Source organism: Chaetura pelagica, unplaced genomic scaffold (assembly GCF_000747805.2).
Source record: "Chaetura pelagica isolate M959 unplaced genomic scaffold, ChaPel_1.0 scaffold40, whole genome shotgun sequence".
NCBI classification, from domain to species: Eukaryota; Metazoa; Chordata; class Aves; order Apodiformes; family Apodidae; genus Chaetura; species Chaetura pelagica.
Genome location: NW_009952160.1, coordinates 991,681 through 1,010,385, shown reverse-complemented (window position 1 = coordinate 1,010,385; position 18,705 = coordinate 991,681). Strand labels below are relative to the sequence as shown.

The 18,705-nt window shown below is 39.9% G+C and overlaps 1 protein-coding gene across 1 annotated transcript in view; it reads left to right on the top strand.

The window, feature by feature from the left end:
- ADAMTS19 (ADAM metallopeptidase with thrombospondin type 1 motif, 19) overlaps positions 1–18,705 on the top strand; it is a 128,517-nt gene that overhangs the window by 28,603 nt on the left and 81,209 nt on the right. Inside the window, exons 3-6 of the mRNA XM_010007225.1 lie at positions 5,805–5,970; positions 13,805–13,977; positions 14,832–14,915; positions 16,673–16,830. Of these exons, the coding sequence (XP_010005527.1) occupies positions 5,805–5,970; positions 13,805–13,977; positions 14,832–14,915; positions 16,673–16,830 (581 nt within the window). The remainder of the gene's footprint in view (positions 1–5,804; positions 5,971–13,804; positions 13,978–14,831; positions 14,916–16,672; positions 16,831–18,705) is intronic.

Here is an 18,705-nt window from a genome sequence, read left to right as displayed (position 1 = left end):
CATGGATTTAGAAAACTCCATGAGACACAAGAAAACAGATGAGAATTTCCATGGTAAATGTAGATACCATGGCACCTATGATAAAAGTGACCAAAAAAGTGACAAAAGTTGTTGAAACAAAAAAACAAATGTGAAACATGGATAAGGAGATTATAACATTTTATTGATACAAATACATTTTTTACATAGATCCTGTTGATACATGTGCCGTTACAACTTTTCTCTTTCCTTCTTTAAAACTGGAATTAATTGAAACATTTTATAGCTTAGCGTTATTAATGAAAAGTTTCCTTGTAAGCATTCAAATATTTTTTGAAATGCCTGGAAAATCAGTTTGAACTATCTACACTTTAGTTGATTTTATAATATCTGTTTTTGTTGTTTTATTGCCTTATGGTAGGTATGCAAAATGCATCCTCTGCCATTAAAGACATTGTATTGCATCTTTGCAGACAGGTTACAGCTTGAGGGTTGATTACCTCCTATATCACAGGAGAATTTCCCAAAGTACCATACAAAAGTTCTGACTTTTGAGTCTTGGACGTGTGAATACTATTATGATAAGCTGTTGACTTCATAGCCTAATTATACAAATTATAATGAAGCATGTTTTTCTAACTTCCAATAAGATCTACACAAAGACTACATTGAACTGAGACATTTCTGCAGATGCCTTTCACATAAATTAAAAATACATCCCAAATGTGAAAAACTATCCATGTAACTTTAAAGTATTCATACTTTGTAAATGGCCAATTTGGAAATAAGGCTATGTAGAACGTTTTGTGGGTTTTTTTTCTTAGAAGTGCAGTCTGCCATTTAGAGATACACATTCTGATCTTAGAGGTTAACTATGTAATCTCTGATTTTTATCTAGAGAAAAAAAATAAATGAAAGCTTCTCACTCAGCATATTGGCACTATTTGGGACCAGTGGATGAGTAGGTTTTTGCAGAGCTATCAGATTCTTGTAGAGAATATACCTTGTAATCAGCGTCCCAGTTAAACTCAAATACCTTTTCTTAGCTGTATTTTGGCAAAATACCATTGGAAGAACCAAACTCTTTTCACAAGACAGTTTGCATATCACTGAGGATGGAATAACTAACATTCAGAACATGAAGCTGTCACAGGAAGCTTATAGTCAGTAGGTTTGCAGCATGGCTGTGGAACAAGATTTTAATGGTGAGATAGATGGTCTTTTCACCAGTTTGCCATATCTCCACTGTTCTTCAGTGTTCTTGAAGAAATTGAAAGGTATAGAACAATCTACAGGCCTGCTTTTGTAGGTCTGGCAGGAAGACCTTTCTCAACAATGAGATGCATTTGTTTTTTTTACTTGAAGAACTATTCTATCCAAGTGTAGTTTGTGTAAAAACAGTTAATGTAGCATTCATATTGTAGTGCAAAAAAATAGAATGTAAATTTGAACGGAAGTTACATTGCTGTTGAAACTTTATTTTGGCAGTGCTGCAGTATTTGCTATCTGAATTATTATTTTTTTAAGTTATGACATAACTGCACATGTAATAAAATATACATGCTTTCTAGTGAACCTGGTTAACTTTGAGTTGAAATTTTTAACTTGTAAATATAATTCAGAAAGAACAGGGAAAAGGTGAAGTAAGATTAATAGATTTCCAAAGCTTTTGAATGAAGAAGAAATGGCATTGAATAATGAATTCTACCTCTATCTTACTGCAATTCACCATATATAGAATCACAGAATCATATAATATGCTGAGTTGGAAGGAACCCACCAGGATCATCTATTCCAACTCTTGTCCCTCTTCAAGGCAGCCCAAGAATCACACCATGTGCCTGAGAGCATCTTCCAAACGCTTCTTGAACTCAGGCAGGCTTGGTGCTGTGACCACTTCCCTGGCGAGTTTGTTCCAGTGCTCAGCCACCCTCTGGGTGAACAACCTTTTCCTGATATCTAACCTGAACCTTCCCTGATTCAGCTTCCTGCCATTTCCCCAAGTCCTGTCATTGGTCACAGGACTGAAGAGATCAGTACCTGCCCCATCTCTTCCCCTTGTGAGGAAGCCATAGACTGCAGTGCAATGAGGTGACCCCTCTGCCTCCTCTTCAAGCTGGACAATCCAAGTGACCTCAGCTGCTCCTCATAAGTCATCCCTTCCAGACCCTTCACCATCCTCGTGTCTCTTCTTTGGACACTCTCCAATTGCTTGATGTCCTTTTTATATTGTGGTGCCCAAAATTGCGCACACACACGTATGTATGTATAATGTTGTCAATGGTCATCTTCAGAGTGTACAGCTATACTGAATTGATTTTAAAAACAAGTGGTAGTTAATATGTTTCCAGTTGAGTTTCATAAATATGAAATGTTTTATTTATGCTACCATTAATAAATATTCATAAGGTATTAAAAACAAGTTACAGAAATGGCTGCTAAATTGCTGACTTGTTACCATTTTAGACAAAGTCTGTTAAAATTACAGGTGATATAAAGTACATCTTCCAGACTATAATGTATCTTGAATATCAGTTGTCTTATTTTGGCTGTTGAAGCACTAGGAATGTTCACCCTGCACAGAGGCAAAATGCCAACAAGTAGCTGAATGACAGTGTATTATGCAAATAAAGTCTTTCTTGTGTTTCACATCACCTGCAAAAATATGGGCTGTCCAGCTGGCCATAAGGAGAAAGGTACATTTGGCAGTGGAGGCAGGCAAGAAGTATTGCTGGTAAGTGTGTAGGAGGTTTTAAGGGTGGAGGTTTTGAGTAGGTCTGGTTGTGCACATTGATAAGAAAGGCATTTGTGGAGTTGAATGGAAGGACTGAGATGTACAAATGGACTTCAGATTACAAGTTGATGTTCCATTTAATAAGGAAATTGTGGCTATATCAAAGCACCTTTCTTCGGTCCTAGTGAATGTCTGAAACTTCAATAAAAATCAATGGGCATGTCGGAGTCCTGTAGTTTTCACAGTTGTGACCATATTATGTTGCCTCAATTGCCTTGTTTCCAAGGTATATTTAATTGGTCACAGTTCTCAAGTCGTATTTAGGAGGCTATCAGCCTTTTACAGATTTTGAGATGGCTCACATCATGGAGGAAGACCTTCTTCAGAGGGGGATACTAATATGCTAATGAAAAATTTTGCCGCTTCAGTCAGGAATAAATATTAATTTCTGGGACATTTTACAAACTGTACGAAATCTAGTATTACTAAAATATGTTTCAAATAAAAGTTTCAAGTAAATGTTGAGCTAATAAACAAGAATTATATTTTGCACTGTACATTGAAGAAAACCTTTCACTTTTATATTGCAGATTACATAAATATTTTGGTGGTGATAGTTATAGTTTGCTAACTAAACTATATGTACATTTTCTATAGCTGCCAGGGATACATTTTTTCCTGTGACAGTATTGATACTTGCATATGGTGGGAGTGTAAAGAAGTAGAGTTTTGTACAGTCTGTCCTTGCACATTGTGGGCAGCTTCTTCACAAAACAGTGGAGAGTATGCTGCAAGGAAGATTTTTATTTGGGTTGTGACATGGCAAATCTATGTGCATTTGTTACTGAAATCTATTTTAAGACATCTGTTGAATGGATGAAGAGATGAAAGAGTAGTGAGAAAACAGGAAAGGTCTAACACAGTGAATTTACTTCAGGTAAGGATTAAGAAATTTTGCATCTACTACTTGTTTAGGTGAACACACCTTTATTAGGTCTGCCTGTGTCCATGCAAGCATGCAGCTGATAGTAACAACCTGCAAAATGGAGACAGGTATGTTAACTCTGTACAGATGATCTATATGGGATGACACCAGGGACTGCCCTGTGCTGTTTACAGCCTGTTCCAGGAGGCTCCCATGGACCTACTGCAGGGCACAGCTAAACCTCACAGCCAACCAAGTTGGCAACATCTCTGGGAAAAGAAGGTAAAATACTGTCCAGCAGTCTGAGGTGTGAGGAGAAAAACTGAGAGAAACATGTCTGCAGACACCAAGAGCAGAGGAGGAGGCAGTGGTCCAGGCACTGGAGAAGGTATATCCTCTGCAGGTCCTCCCCATGGAAGGCCCCAGACCAGTGCAAGTGTGCATGTCCTGAAGGACAATGTGGAGAGCTGTGGAGAGCAGATGCTGGAGCAGGCTTACCCTGAATTGCTACAGCCTAAGGAGAGGGTGGAAGGGTAAAATGTGAGGATGAGAGAGCAGCAGAGAAACTTATGTGCTGGCCTATGAACCTACCCTCCATTTCCACCCATGCTTTGCCGCTCAGGGTGTGGAGTTAGGTTTTGTTTTAATTTGTCTTTGTTTCTCACTACCCAAATCTGATTTAATTTGCCATAAATCACATTACTTTTCTGCAAGTCAATTTTTATTTTCCCATAAGAGTAATAGCTAAGTTATCTCCGTGTCCTTACCTTGACCCATGAGCTTTTTTGATTGTATTTTCTTTCCCTGTCCTGTTGAGAGTGGGAGGGGAAGGAGGAGAGCAGCTGGGTGGGCACCTGACAGCTGGCCAAGATAAGGTCAACCCACCGGAGTGGTGAATTGTTCAGTATTTGGCTTTGACATATCAAGCTGCAGGATTAGAAACTGCAACTACATAAGCCACTAAATAGAAATTGTAGAGCACTGAGATTCATCCTTTGGAGCTAGCAAACTGCTTTTAGAATTAAAAACCTTCATGTTCTGCCATTTCTTTGAAGTCTGTGTTATGTCTGCATTTCAATGAATCTCTGTGGTAAAAACAACACAAATTACTGGCAAAATGCTATTAACAGTCTTGTGGTATGTAAAGTCTCCTTTTTTGTCACAATATTTTCTGTGCCCCATCTCTTCTCTTGGAGATGGACATGGGAATGATAGCTGACTGTTGCATGTGTTTGTGGATAGTCTTCTGTCATCATGTTGTAGGGTTTTTTTGCAATAATGATAGCAAGGGAAATATATTTTGTTCTGTTGTTTTCTTTCTGTACCAAAACTGTTTAATAAGTTCACAGAATGAGAAAGTTGCCAATCCGTTGGACGTTTTCTAGGATGAAAAATACCCATAAAATCTTGATATCTCCAGCTTTACTCTAGATATGAACTTCTGTGTCTTGACAAGTTAACAATCTGAGCTGATTTTTTAAGTTTGGCCACATGATTGTAATATTAAATATGCATCTGACGTGTTAACTTTTAATGTGTATTTGTTTGTATGTGCGTATAACTATGTTGGGGTCAGGGGGAGGGGAACTAATCAACTAAGTGGCTGTATTGGAGTGTTCTGTTTTAGCTGCTGGAAACTAAGGAGAAAAAGTGGCATTTTTTAATACTTTTTTTTTTTTTTTTGAGTTAATTGAAAAAAGAGTAAAAGGAGTGTCACAAGATGTCTTTTCCAGCTTCACAGTTATTCAGGATGTATTCATACTCACTAAATTATTCCTGTTATTTCATTAAATATAGTTACTTTAAAAAGTGACAAAACACTGACTAATGAAACTAGTGTGTATAGACTTTTCTGTACATACTGTACATATTTAAATGACCCTGTGCGTTTCCCAAAGTAAACTTTTAGCATTCCAGATGTTTTACTGTTACTCTGCTACTGGCATGTAGCCACCCACTTACACAGATTTAGTTGAAATAAACGAAAATTATTTTAGTTCACTAAAGTAGAAAGGCTTGTAAAATATAAAGGTAGGCGGATAAGGATACTAAAACAAAGGGTTTTCTTAAATAGAGTTGTGTGGGTTTTTCCTTCTGCAGGACTGTGCACAATTTCATACTTTCTTAATTTCTTATCTTATGTGTCCTTTTGTTTTTTGTTTGCAGATGGGGTTTATGCAGATTAATGAGGACTTCATATTTATTGAGCCACTGAATCACACTTTGGCTGTGACAGGTCATGCACACAGGGTGTACAGACGGAAAAGGTCCATAGAGGAGAAAAAGACTGAAAATCCAGCTTCTCACGATCGGTACTGTGGTATTGTTACAGGTAATATACAAATCTCACTGAAAAATTCTAATGTAGCAGACATATTTTTAAGATATGTAGATATTTAAAACCAACACCCAACAAAAGTGTATCTAGTTGTTCTTGTAGCAGGAACTTAAGGTGATATATGAGGTGGCATGCTGAGGCTCCTGTTTTACTTTTCAGAAGAGGGAACTGTCCAGTGAGGAGTAGACACTGCTTCTTAATGTCCAATTATATTTGAAAGTAGAAATCTTCAGGTAATTTTTTTTTGCTTTCACTAAATAATTATAACCGATTTCTGGTCCCACTGTCTTCATAGTTGCTGAATAACAATTAATAACAACTGTTCTGTTTGGAAAAGACCTTTAGGATCATCAAGTCCAACAATGAACCTAACTCTGCGGAGCCCAGTGCTAAACTGTATTGCGAAGCACTGCATCTACACATCTTTTAATCATGTCTGGGGATGCTGATTTAACTGCTTCCTTGAGCAGCCTGTTCCAGTGTTTAATTAACCTTCCAGTGAAGAAGTTTCTTCTAATACCCAATCTAAACCTCCCGTGTCACAACTTGAGACCATTTCCTCTTGTGCTATTGTTTGGTACTAGGGAGAGGAAACCAACCCCCACCTCGCTACAACCTCCTTTCAGGTAGTTGTAGAGAGCTAAAACATCTATCATTAGCTTCCTTTTCTCCAAGATAAACAACTCCAGTTTCCTCAACCACTCCTCATAAGACGTGTAATTATTTACTATGTGCAGTGCTTGTATCTAATTTTCCATTTTAAAACATTAGCACAGTTCATCCCAGTTTGAGTATAAAGTGTTGAACCCAATTGGGTCTGACACTGAACTGAAATTATTTTTTTAACCACATTTGTGTTCTGTGATTGACACGTAGAAGAACTGTATGAAACAATCCTAATGCATGCTCTCCAATGACAGGTTGAAAAAATTGTTGATGTAGGTTTTCAATGGAGAGTGAAAAAACAGCTTTTATGAAAGATTACATTCTGTTGTTCCTACTTCATTATCAGCTAATTTTTTTAGAGGATAGAGAACAGCTCAGGCTTTTGACCTCAGCATGAGCTGTGGTTATTTTTAATGCTGTTGTGATAATTTTTGCCAGGAAATAAATGAAAATGAGTGCATATTTATAAGCTTTTTTATTGTTATTTCCTAACCTAGTATACATGACATGCTGACAAAGTGGAAATAACAGGGGTGCACTGAGATGACTAGAAAGCTGGATTATATGACATCTAGGGTAATGCAGAAGAAACAGGGTTATTTCAAATAGGTAAGAAAAGGTAAAGGAAGGATGTAGCTGCAGTTTTCTGCTGCAGAGAGAAAATGACTTTTCTTAGAATTATGCTGCGACAGGTTGTGTTGATTTGATGTGGTGCCATTCTGGTAGAGGGGCAGAAGCCCCAGGGGTGGCTTCTGTAAGACACTGCTGGAAAGCTTCCTGGGTCCAAAAAATGCAGCCATGCCTCTGGCTCCTGAGAGCCATCAGAGGCCGTGGATACTCCTCTGTGATTAACATACGAAAGCAGGAGAAACAGGCAATTAACATATGAAAGAGGGGGAAACACACTGATACAAAACCTGAGAGCAGAGGAGAGGGAGAAGTGGAGAACAGAAGTGAGAGCAATGAGAGCAGTGGGGAGAGCGATGCCAGAGCAGAAATCCCAGGGTTGGTGAGGAAGGGTGGGAGGAGGTGCCCGAGCAGAGGTTCCCCTGCAGCCCGCCTTGACATGGCAGGCTGTTCCCTGGCAGCCCATGGAGGAGCACAGCGGAGCAGACGTGGGCTTGGAGAATCCCGTGCCAGGGAAGTGGCTGCTCCCAAAGCAGCCCCTGACTCTGCGGGAGGGTCGCGCGAGCCGGGCGGCGCAGACGTGGGCTGGGAGAATCCCGTGCCAGGGAAGTGGCTGCTCCCAAAGCAGCCCCTGACTCTGCGGGAGGGTCGCGCTGGAGCCGCCTGCTCCTGATGCGCTGCACCTCGTGGGAGGAACTCGTGTCAGAGGGCGTCGTGAAGGACCCTCTGCCATTGGGGGATGCTGTGGTGAAGGGAAGGAAGCATGTGAGGAATCTTTCTCCCTGAGGAGGAAGGAGTGGCTGAAAACAGCGAGGGATGAACTGGCCGTAAACCCCATCCCACCCCCTGTGCCACTAGTGGGGAGGAAGCAGAGAAATTTGGAACAGTAATCTGGGCCCATGAGGAAGGGAGGGCTGGGGTGAGGTATTTAAGCACTTCTTTTGTTGTTGTTTGGTCTTTGTCCTGTTTGTATCTGATTAGCAACAAATTTAATTGAATTTTTCCCCCAAGCTGAGTCTGTTTTGCCTGTGACCGTAACTGGTGAGTGAACCCTCCTTGCCTGTGTCTCGACCCACTAGGTTTAGTTGGATTCTCTCCTCCCCATCACACAGTGAGGGGAAGGGTAATTAAGAAGCTACTTGTTATTTTGTTGTCGGTTAGGCCTAAACCATGGCATAGGATGAAAGACAAGAGCTGTAACTTGCATTCAAAGAAATTTCAGTTGGGCGTAAGGAGAAAATACCTCAGCAAGGATGCTTAGTAGTGGAAGAGGTTACCTAGGCAGGCTCAGACATTTAGAAAATATAGCTGGAAATGGCTCCAAGGTGGCTGATCCTATTTTAACACTTATCCTGAGTGGAGCAGGAAGTTCGTCATGCTGACCACTGGAGATGCCTTCTAGCCTAAACTTTCCTGTGGCTGTGTGGTTCTTCCTGAGCCTTTGTACTGCTGTCTCTTTTCTTTGCTTACAGTATAAATGTGAGAGTTTGGGGTTTTTTTCCATTTTGGAAGTACTTTTTTATAATTAGGCATCCATCCACAGGCTGAAATCAAAGATGAATTAGCAAAGCAGTGCTCTTTTTGTAGTTATTAAAAGCGACTTTTAAGCCACTAAGTGGCTTTTCTTCCAGCAGGCTCTCTATTTCTCTTCTAGGTATTGTATTACCTTGCTACTACTTCTATAATAGTAAAATTTTCTGTATTAGTGAAAGTTGTTCACATAATTGAAACTGGTTATTCTTCTTTATTAGTCATAAGTGAATTAGAGCATGCATGCCTGCATGTGTTAGGGATTGAGAAAAAGACAGAAATATGTGCATGGTGTGTGCACTGGGAAAGGGGATAGAGGCATCTGATAAATAGCAAAGCATGATGTGTATGAAAATGAGTAAAGATGCAAACCATTCTGCACAGACATTATTTTTGTGTCATGTTTGCTGCCAGTCATCCTTTCACTTTCTTCTATGCTCTAAAATGGGAAACGCATCATATTGTGATGTAATAGTCTTATGCTCAAGGCACTGACCATGCAAACAAGTCTGTCAAAAAGATCCAAAGGCTTGAAATCAGTTTCATCATCTATACTTCCTGCCTGAAATTTCAAAGTAACTCAAGTTTGCATAAATGATTAGCATCTGCTGGCATAATATTACTGGCAGGGGCGTATAAATATCTGCAGTTTCTAACTGATGCTATTAGGGGCTTGTCTTGCTATATTAGCAAGGCCAGTCCCTCACTCTGCTGCTTCAGGTTATTTTACTGAGCAGGCCTGCAGTAAGTTACATGTGTAAAAGCTCTGTCTATGTGAGGAGCAGTTAATATTATTAAAATATTCATGGTATGAGCACAGGCTTAAAGGTGCGTTGAAGCAACAAAAATAAATATTTACTGCAGTATTTGAGAATTTTAAGTCAACTCCTAAAGTACGTAAATCATTGAAACAAAGATAAGAGATTAGAGCATGGGGCTTTCCAATACTCTCAATTTATGAACAGCTGCCTTTGGTAGAGCAGTAGCTATGTGACACACAGAAACTGCTGTCTCAGCAACAGGGCAACTTCTCAGCAATATGGACCTATCTTACAACAGGATCTTTTGCTTTTACAGTACTTGTGTGTCAGAATAGTTGGTCTGGGACAAGTGTTTACGCTGCTGATTTTGAGCCAAATTTATCTCAACAACCGGCTACTTATCAAGCAAATGTGTATTACCAGTGATGAATTGTAATGACTAGAAGGAATACCTCTGTGCTGCAATGTGGAAGGATAACAACAGGGAAAAACAGCTTTATTATTATAGAAATAATGCAGAAGTGGAAGTCACAAGTAAGGTATTGTTTGTTGTCCTTTACTGTTATGGTCTGGATTGAAAGATGCTACATAGCCAAACTTGTTCGGAGAGCAGAAAACTTGGTTTTGTGAATGGAGTGGGTTTTCTTAATTAGGCAAAGGAGATAATTATACCAACAGAAGCAGAAGCTTTTTAAAAAAAAATAATTTTGAGAGTGTGCATGTATATCCTGTTCTTAAATATGTGTGATTTATTTACATATGTGAGCCAGTTGTACATACAGAGGCATCACACTCCACACCTTTCTTTAACACATGGCTCATTAAACCTTTCAAAGCAATCAGGTCCCAAGTGTGCTAGAGAAAATGTTAGAAAAGCAGTTGCTATTAGAGCAAAGGTCCACAATGGAAAGGTAAGCCCTTTTCCTTCTTCACTTGCTGCATGCTGAAGTTGTTTGTACAGTGAACCTAGGTCATGGTAAAGGCATAGAGTACTTCAGGGAAAAAAAAAATCTTAAAAACCATCTTCTCAAATCGTCATTCATTTTCACACAGATAGTGAGCATTGTCATCAGCTGTAGAGGAATCAGTAAGCTCTTCTGAAACATTAGCAGGATGAACTAAATCACATACATGTTCTTTTGCAGAAATAATATAGACAACCCTTTTAAGTATGGATATGTTATAGCATCTATGTTGAAAAGTCTACATCATATTTACATTAAATCTGTATTACACGTACATCTGTATTAAATCACAGATTAAATATCACAGATTTAATATCTGGTATCTTATATTTTAAAGTTAATTTGTGGGTCCAGTAACTTTTAAGGCAGATTTTATCACTTTCCTGAAGAGTTAATATTTTTTGGAGGGGGGAGTAGTCACATGTTAAAAAACAAACAGCAGGAACTTTCCTTCTAGAGATGAGACTGATTAATTGGCAAACATTTCCTCAAAATTTATGAATATTTTATTGTTTTCAGAACATATGCTTATAATTGTCATTTCAAGCATCACTTTTGTTGTAAACAGAGAGCCTAATATTCCATTGTGGAAACTGGAAAAAATTTCACTTGATTTTAGTGACTTCATTGAGATCAGTTCCAGAAGCTGTATTGTCCTCTCAAGGGAATCTAACAGATTTTGTCTATTAAACCCAGGAGTTTCATTTTATATTTTGTTTTAAATTAAATTATTTTCAATATCATTGCTAAGTGCAGTATGCATATCTGACCTTCTGGCTTGAACAGGTTCTGTGTAATTAGTTTTGCTTTCTCCTTATGTACTGTGGTAATGATTAGGATTTTCATCATGTTTTTGAAGGGGAAACTTAACAAGAGCAGTAACCTCTAGCTTACTGTAAATGTAGCATGTTTTCTACTTGGCACTTTCTGTAGATTTAGAAGCCTGTTTCCAGGGTTTGGCTTTGTTGTTTTACTTCAGATAGTTATAATGATAGCAGCACTGACTTTGAAGTAATGTTGGTAAAACTTAACTTTTTTATTTCCAACAAATCTATATCCTGCCTGCCATTCTCTGTCATTCATCTGAAATATTATTGTATCTTTGCAAATCACTGAATTGTTCCATATATTTTCTTAATATTGAATTTGAGACAAAGGTAAACTTGTAGTCTTTTTTTTTTTTTTTTGCTTAGATACAGTTATGTCAAGATGTTTTCTCTGTGGTGTATGAAGATAGGCAGATAAAAATTCTGCAGTCTCAGTGAGATTCTTCTTCTGTCAAACCTAACATGAATTTGGTTTTCTCCCATAAACCAAACTAGGAGACACATCCAATTTTATAAATATGTTCACAACAACCCCATGCACCACTGCAGGCTTGGGGAGGAGTGGCTAGAAAGCTTCCCAGGGGAAAAGGACCTAGCAGTGCTGGTGGACAGCTAGCTAAACATGAGTCAGCAGTGTTCCCAGGTGGCTAAGAAGGCCAATGGCATCCTGTCCTACATCAGGAACAGTGTGGCCAGCAGGACTAGGGAAGTGATTGTCCCCCTGTACTCAGCACTGGTGAGGCCGCACTGAGTACTGTGTTTAGTTGTGGGTCCCTCACTATAAGAAGGTGCTGGAGGATGTCCAGAGGAGAGCTACCAAGCTGCTGAACGGTCTAGAGAACAAGTCATACGAGAAGCAGCTGAGGGAACTGAGGTTTTTCAGTCTGAAGAAACAGAGGCTGAGGGGAAACCTCATTGCACTCCACAGCTACCTGGAAGGAAATTGTAGGGAGGTAGGTGTTGGCCTCTTCTCCCAGGTGAATAATAATAGGACTAGAGGAAATGGCCTCAAGTTGCACCAGGGGAGGTTTAGACTAGGCATCAGGAAAACTTTCTTTACTGAAAGAATGGTCAGGCACTGGAACAGGCTGCCCAGAGAGGTTGTGGAGTCATAATCCCTGGAGGTTTTCAGAAACTGTGTAGATTTGGCACTTCAGGACATGCTCTATTCAACATTATGTTTTTTCTCTGATTTGATGGCTTGACTCAGTGATCTATAGGGGTCTTTGCCAACATGATGATTCTGTGATTCTGTGTGATTATGTACAGTACAGACCTTCAATTAGAGCCTTAGCATTGGCCGCGCTAAATAAGCATGTACTAGATTCCACATTCTCATGGTTTAGGCCTAACTGACAACAAAGAACCACACTGCTGCCCACTCACCCATCTCTCGACTGTGTGATGGGGAGGAGAGAATCCAACTAAACCTAGTGGGTCGAGACACAGGCAAGGAGGGTTCACTCACCAGTTACGGTCACAGGCAAAACAGACTCAGCTTGGGGGAAAAATTCAATTAAATTTGTTGCTAATCAGATACAAACAGGACAAAGACCAAACAACAACAAAAGAAGTGCTTAAATACCTCACCCCAGCCCTCCCTTCCTCATGGGCCCAGATTACTGTTCCAAATTTCTCTGCTTCCTCCCCACTAGTGGCACAGGGGGTGGGATGGGGTTTACGGCCAGTTCATCCCTCGCTGTTTTCAGCCACTCCTTCCTCCTCAGGGAGAAAGATTCCTCACATGCTTCCTTCCCTTCACCACAGCATCCCCCAATGGCAGAGGGTCCTTCACGACGCCCTCTGACACGAGTTCCTCCCACGAGGTGCAGCGCATCAGGAGCAGGCGGCTCCAGCGCGACCCTCCCGCAGAGTCAGGGGCTGCTTTGGGAGCAGCCACTTCCCTGGCACGGGATTCTCCAAGCCCACGTCTGCTCCGCTGTGCTCCTCCATGGGCTGCCAGGGAACAGCCTGCCATGTCAAGGCGGGCTGCAGGGGAACCTCTGCTCGGGCACCTCCTCCCACCCTTCCTCACCAACCCTGGGATTTCTGCTCTGGCATCGCTCTCCCCACTGCTCTCATTGCTCTCACTTCTGTTCTCCACTTCTCCCTCTCCTCTGCTCTCAGGTTTTGTATCAGTGTGTTTCCCCCTCTTTCATATGTTAATTGCCTGTTTCTCCTGCTTTCGTATGTTAATCACAGAGGAGTATCCACGGCCTCTGATGGCTCTCAGGAGCCAGAGGCATGGCTGCATTTTTTGGACCCAGGAAGCTTTCCAGCAGTGTCTTACAGAAGCCACCCCTGGGGCTTCTCCCCTGCTACAAAAACTGACACCTCACTAAACCAACACACACATAATCAGAGTTATACCCTAATCAAAGGAAGCAAATCCTGAAAGTACTATAGGGGTAGTTTAAAGGATGGATTTTTCAAGGAATGTTTTCTGTTACAGATAAAAGAAAATCCAAGAACCAGAAAGTATCAGAAAGTGGAAGAGGAAAACGATACTCTTACAAGTCACCTCAGGAGTACAATATAGAAACTGTTGTAGTGGCAGATCCAGCTATGGTTACATATCATGGAACAGATGCTGCCAGAAGATTTATTCTAACCATCTTAAACATGGTAGGAAATTTAAAATTAACTTTGACATTTTGCCAACAATGTATGCACTGTGGACACATTTCCTTGGTTCTGGTGATTTTTCCGTCTTAAAACTTGTAAGGCACAGTCAGTAGTACACGATGGTCAGCAGGCTGTCAACACTTAATCCGTATGTTTTGCAACATCAAATCACGGTGTTTCAGAATTGTCTGTGCTGTCTGGTGTTACATCTTCAGAGAAGCCAGAAACTGAGAGCTGAAAAAAGATAACTTTTTGGTTAGAAGGTGATGATGTTTTAGGGAAGACTGAGGTACTGGACGATTTCTCATGATCTGTAGTTGGTATGAAGAGATGACATTGTTGTTAAGAAGGATTATAGTCCACTCATTTGATGCATAAAATGGTGAAAACTAGCATCTGTAATGTACAAGGAAAGATTGTTCTAAAGAACGAGTGTAAGGTGAAGAATAAATAAAAACTTTAACTATTTGTAATGATAGGAAGAGTTACTACCGTGTCTTGGCTCAGACCATGCAGGCCACAACCCTGGTTTTAACTGAACAGAAATTTTCATGTCTATAGTATATTATATATATGTATAAGTATGTAGAGATACAGGATAGTTGATAAAGTAGTTATGACCATTGAAGGGAAAAGGTTTTTTTGTGTTCCCAGAGTGAATAGTACCAAAGCTGTGTTACCCCTGCAGAAGACCAACACAATACTTAACTTAAAGTTAAAATTAAGGAAAACTAAAGTAGTCACAGTACAGTGTGTTAGGTTTTTTAGGTTGTTTGAGGTTTTGATGTTCTTAGTATTCAATGTGTTCTGTGCAATACAGGTGCATATTTTTATTTTACTGGGTTTTGTCTCAGGTTTTTAGCCTTTTCCAGCACAAGAGCCTTGGACTACAAGTAAATCTTCGGGTTACCAAACTTGTCCTCCTTCATGAGATTCCAGTAAGTATATTTCATCTTTGTCTTAGCCTGTAGAGGGTAATGCTGCCTAGCTTCTTGCTTCATGAAGGCTTGCAGTATTCAATGACTAATGGGTCACAAATTTTCTCGGTTAGCTTTGATACATGAGTTAGTTATTCACACTGCTGGGCAGCACCAGTGAAGATTAAGCTTCTCCTAATTTATGTGCTGCACATATTGAGATTTTTTTCTATACTTGCAGCTGGATGTCAAATCAAACACAATTTCCTTGTGGAAATCAGCTAATTTTTAAGAAAATCTGCTTGTGCTCTCATTTTCTACGTTAGTATAGCTTAGTACAAAAATAATCTTCCTTAAACCTGGTGGACAGTAGAAGGAGAACTGATGTTCTTTGTCAGCCAATCCCTGGACAAACAAAAGGTGCCATGATATAGCACTATTCTTTCATTGCACCTTTTAGGCATTTTCTCAAATCCTCTGCTTTCTGAAGAAAGACAAGTCATTTAAAGTAATGACAACAATGCTCTTGATCACCTCCCCCACCCAGGTCAGGAAAGAAGAGAGAAAATAAGGACAGAGCCTTCTGGATTGAAAACTAAACTAGGCAGCTTTAATTAAACACTGATGATAAAACATGTACAAATATATAGAAGTATGTGCAAGAATGTCCAAACCCCCATTGCCTCCCCCCAGCAACTCCCACAGCATCTCCTGAGTCGTGAGCAGTTCTGAAATGTCCCGGGTGCTGCTGGAGAGAGTGGCAGAGCAGACAGGAGCTGAGGGGAGAGTGATGAGAGTCAGGAACACATGGGCCTAGGGATCAGTGGTGATGGATGGATGGAGTCCTGCCTGGACTCCAGCAATAGACGGAATAAAAGTAAGAGGGCTTGAGTTCCGTGATCTCTGAGTTTATACCGACTGTGCCGTATACATATGGATGGAATATTTTGGTTAGCCAATTTTGCCATCTGTCCAGTCCACTCCTCCCTACGGGATGGTTGTAGATATGATTCTTCTGCTCCTGTAGTGTCCAAAGCAGCAAATCAGACAAGAAGAACAAAGTGTCCTTGGTTTCTTGGCATTATCTATTAACATTCCAATGTTATTAGTCCACTAGCTGGAAAACTTGCTGCTAGTTTCAACAAGCATGCTACTTAAAAAGAGGGTACGCTGAAGAAATGAAGAAAAAAAAAATCAGTAAAGAGAAAATTAGCTTAACCCTTGCTCAAACCAGGACAAGCTGGTATCTTAATTGAGACTTTCTTTTAACCTGTGGTTTATGTATCATATTTCAGGACAATGTCAAATTGATTTCTTGTTTCTGCAAAATATTATTGAAATCCTTTCATACTTCAGTTAGTTCAGGGTTTCCCTAATCCATGTTTCTAATTTTTAAATATATTTTCCAGTGAATAAGAAAGTATTTCTTCTTCAATGTCCGTAGAGCAGATGCAGAGGTCGTGTTGAAATTCATGTTCAGGTTCTAGTTCTCCACATCGTTAATATTTTCTTCCTTACAGGATAATTAAAAGATCAGCAAATGAATGATACAAGTTCAGGTGAACAAATCCACAGAACATTTCTCAGTGCGTTCTCTTTACCCATATTTTTAACATGATGAAAAGCTGATCTGTACTCCAGAAGTTCAAGTCGTTCTGCTGTAAATACATTATGCCATAAAAATAATATATTTTCTGACTTTGTCAAAAAATGTTCTTAATTCTATTTACAGAATCATAATTTTAATAAAATTAAATGTTTTTGGGTTTTTTTCCCAGACCAATATGTATATTGGACATCATGGGGAAAAAATGCTGGAAAGCTTTTGTAAATGGCAACATGAAGAGTTTGGCAAGAAGAGTGATATGCACTTAGAAATGTCAACAAGCTGGGGAGAAGACATGTCTTCAGTTGATGCAGCCATACTGATCACAAGGTAAAATACCAGAAGATGAGCATGAAAAAATAGGCAGTGGCCTAGTATGATCATAGATCAAAGGAACTGATAGTTGACCAATGCAGGATTTAGTTTTGCAGTGAGGAAGAGTGCAACTTGATGCTTCTTTCCAGAACTCAAAGGTGGTGGTGAGGTGGTGGTACAGATGGTTCAGAAAGTAATAGTTCCCAGATGGTAAACATCTGAAATGACAAGCAGATCACTCTTGTTTCTTCTTTTGCTACATTTCTAAGGCCATATGTCAGATGCCTCTCTCCATGTGCCTTCATTTAAAAGAGGCAGCACACACAGACCTTTGTTTTTTCAAAACAACACTGTATTTAGACCAGTCAGAGCTGGCTCAACATGACATTAGGCATATTCATGAGTTATGCTTCTCTCTAATGGATCTAGATCTAGTATGTTTCATTTTGTTCTCAAGGTACTCAGTATGTGCTCTGAAGCCACAGGGATCTGATCCCAGATCTGCGTTCCTTATAACACTTAAGTATCAGACATTTCCCAAGTTCAGAAGGAAATATGGATCCTGCTTACCTGTCATAGTTTAGGCTGTAAGTGGTGCACAGGGGGGATGTCTTGATGTTCAGAAAGTGTATAGCTGTTATCCAAAGAAAAGGACAGAATGATGGTTCATATGGTCTAGGGTTGGGCTTTGTGCCGTTATTAAGGTGGACCTTGGACCTTCAGAGTTCTCTTCTAAAGAAAATTCCCGTGATTTGAAGTGTTGGAATACCATTGTGCTCTCCCATGCTAGCTGATAACACGGTACCCTAAAATGTATATAATTTGTAATCTTTAAACTATGTGTAGTCTTACACCATTCATTCAGGGCAACGTCAATAGGAGCTATATGCATTTAAAAAAAATAATCAATTTACATTCTGATTGCTCCAATATCTAGACTGAATTCCAGTTTTCCGAAGCACAAAAATACTTCCTTAAATTTCCCTGTTTTGGAGAGCCAGTCACATACGTCAGTGGTAAAAGGAAAAACAGGGAAAATGCGGGCCCACTGCTTCATGAGATGGGAATCCTGGTAACAGAGGATGCAGAGAAGGCATAGTTACTGACAACCTTCTTTGCTTCAGTCTTTACTCCTAAGATCAGCCCTTGGGAAAACCACACACTGCCAGAGAAAGATTCTCCACTGGTCAGTGAGGATTGGGTTAGAGATCATGTGGGTAAACTGTAAATACACAAATCCATGGGCCCTGATGGGGTGCACCAAAGAGTGCTGAGAGAGCTGGCTAATGTTGTTGCTCTACCACTTGCCATCATTTTTGAAAGATCATGGAAAGTGGCAGAGCTGCCTGAGGACTGGAGGGACTGCAGAAAAGCCAGTGTCACCCCTGTCTTCAAAAGGGCAAGAAGAATGATCCAAGAAACTACAGATCAGCCTCACTTTCATCCCTGTAAAAATGATTGAGCAGCTCATTCTGGAGCACATGGAAGAGAAGAAGGTTATCAAGAGTAGCCAGAATGGATTCAGCAAGGAGAAATCATGTTTGACTAATCTAATAGCCTTCTACAATGCTGTGACTGAATGGGTAAATGGAGGAAGAGAAGTGGATGTTGTCTACCTTGACTTTAGCAAGGCTTTTGACACTACCTCCCATAACATCCTCATGGGTAAGCTCAGAAAGTGTGGGTTGCAAGGTTTTACAGTGTTCATCGTTTTTCTTTTAACATCAACAGCAGACGAAGGGAGCTCGTGAGACTCTCACATTTACTTAGTATTAATTGTTTTCTAATAGGATTGTAGATGCAGAAGAAATTACTGAAAGGTGAAAATAGCATACTTTGGAATCAAAGCTGAAATTTTTTTTAAAAAGCACAATCTTCTGTATTTATCAC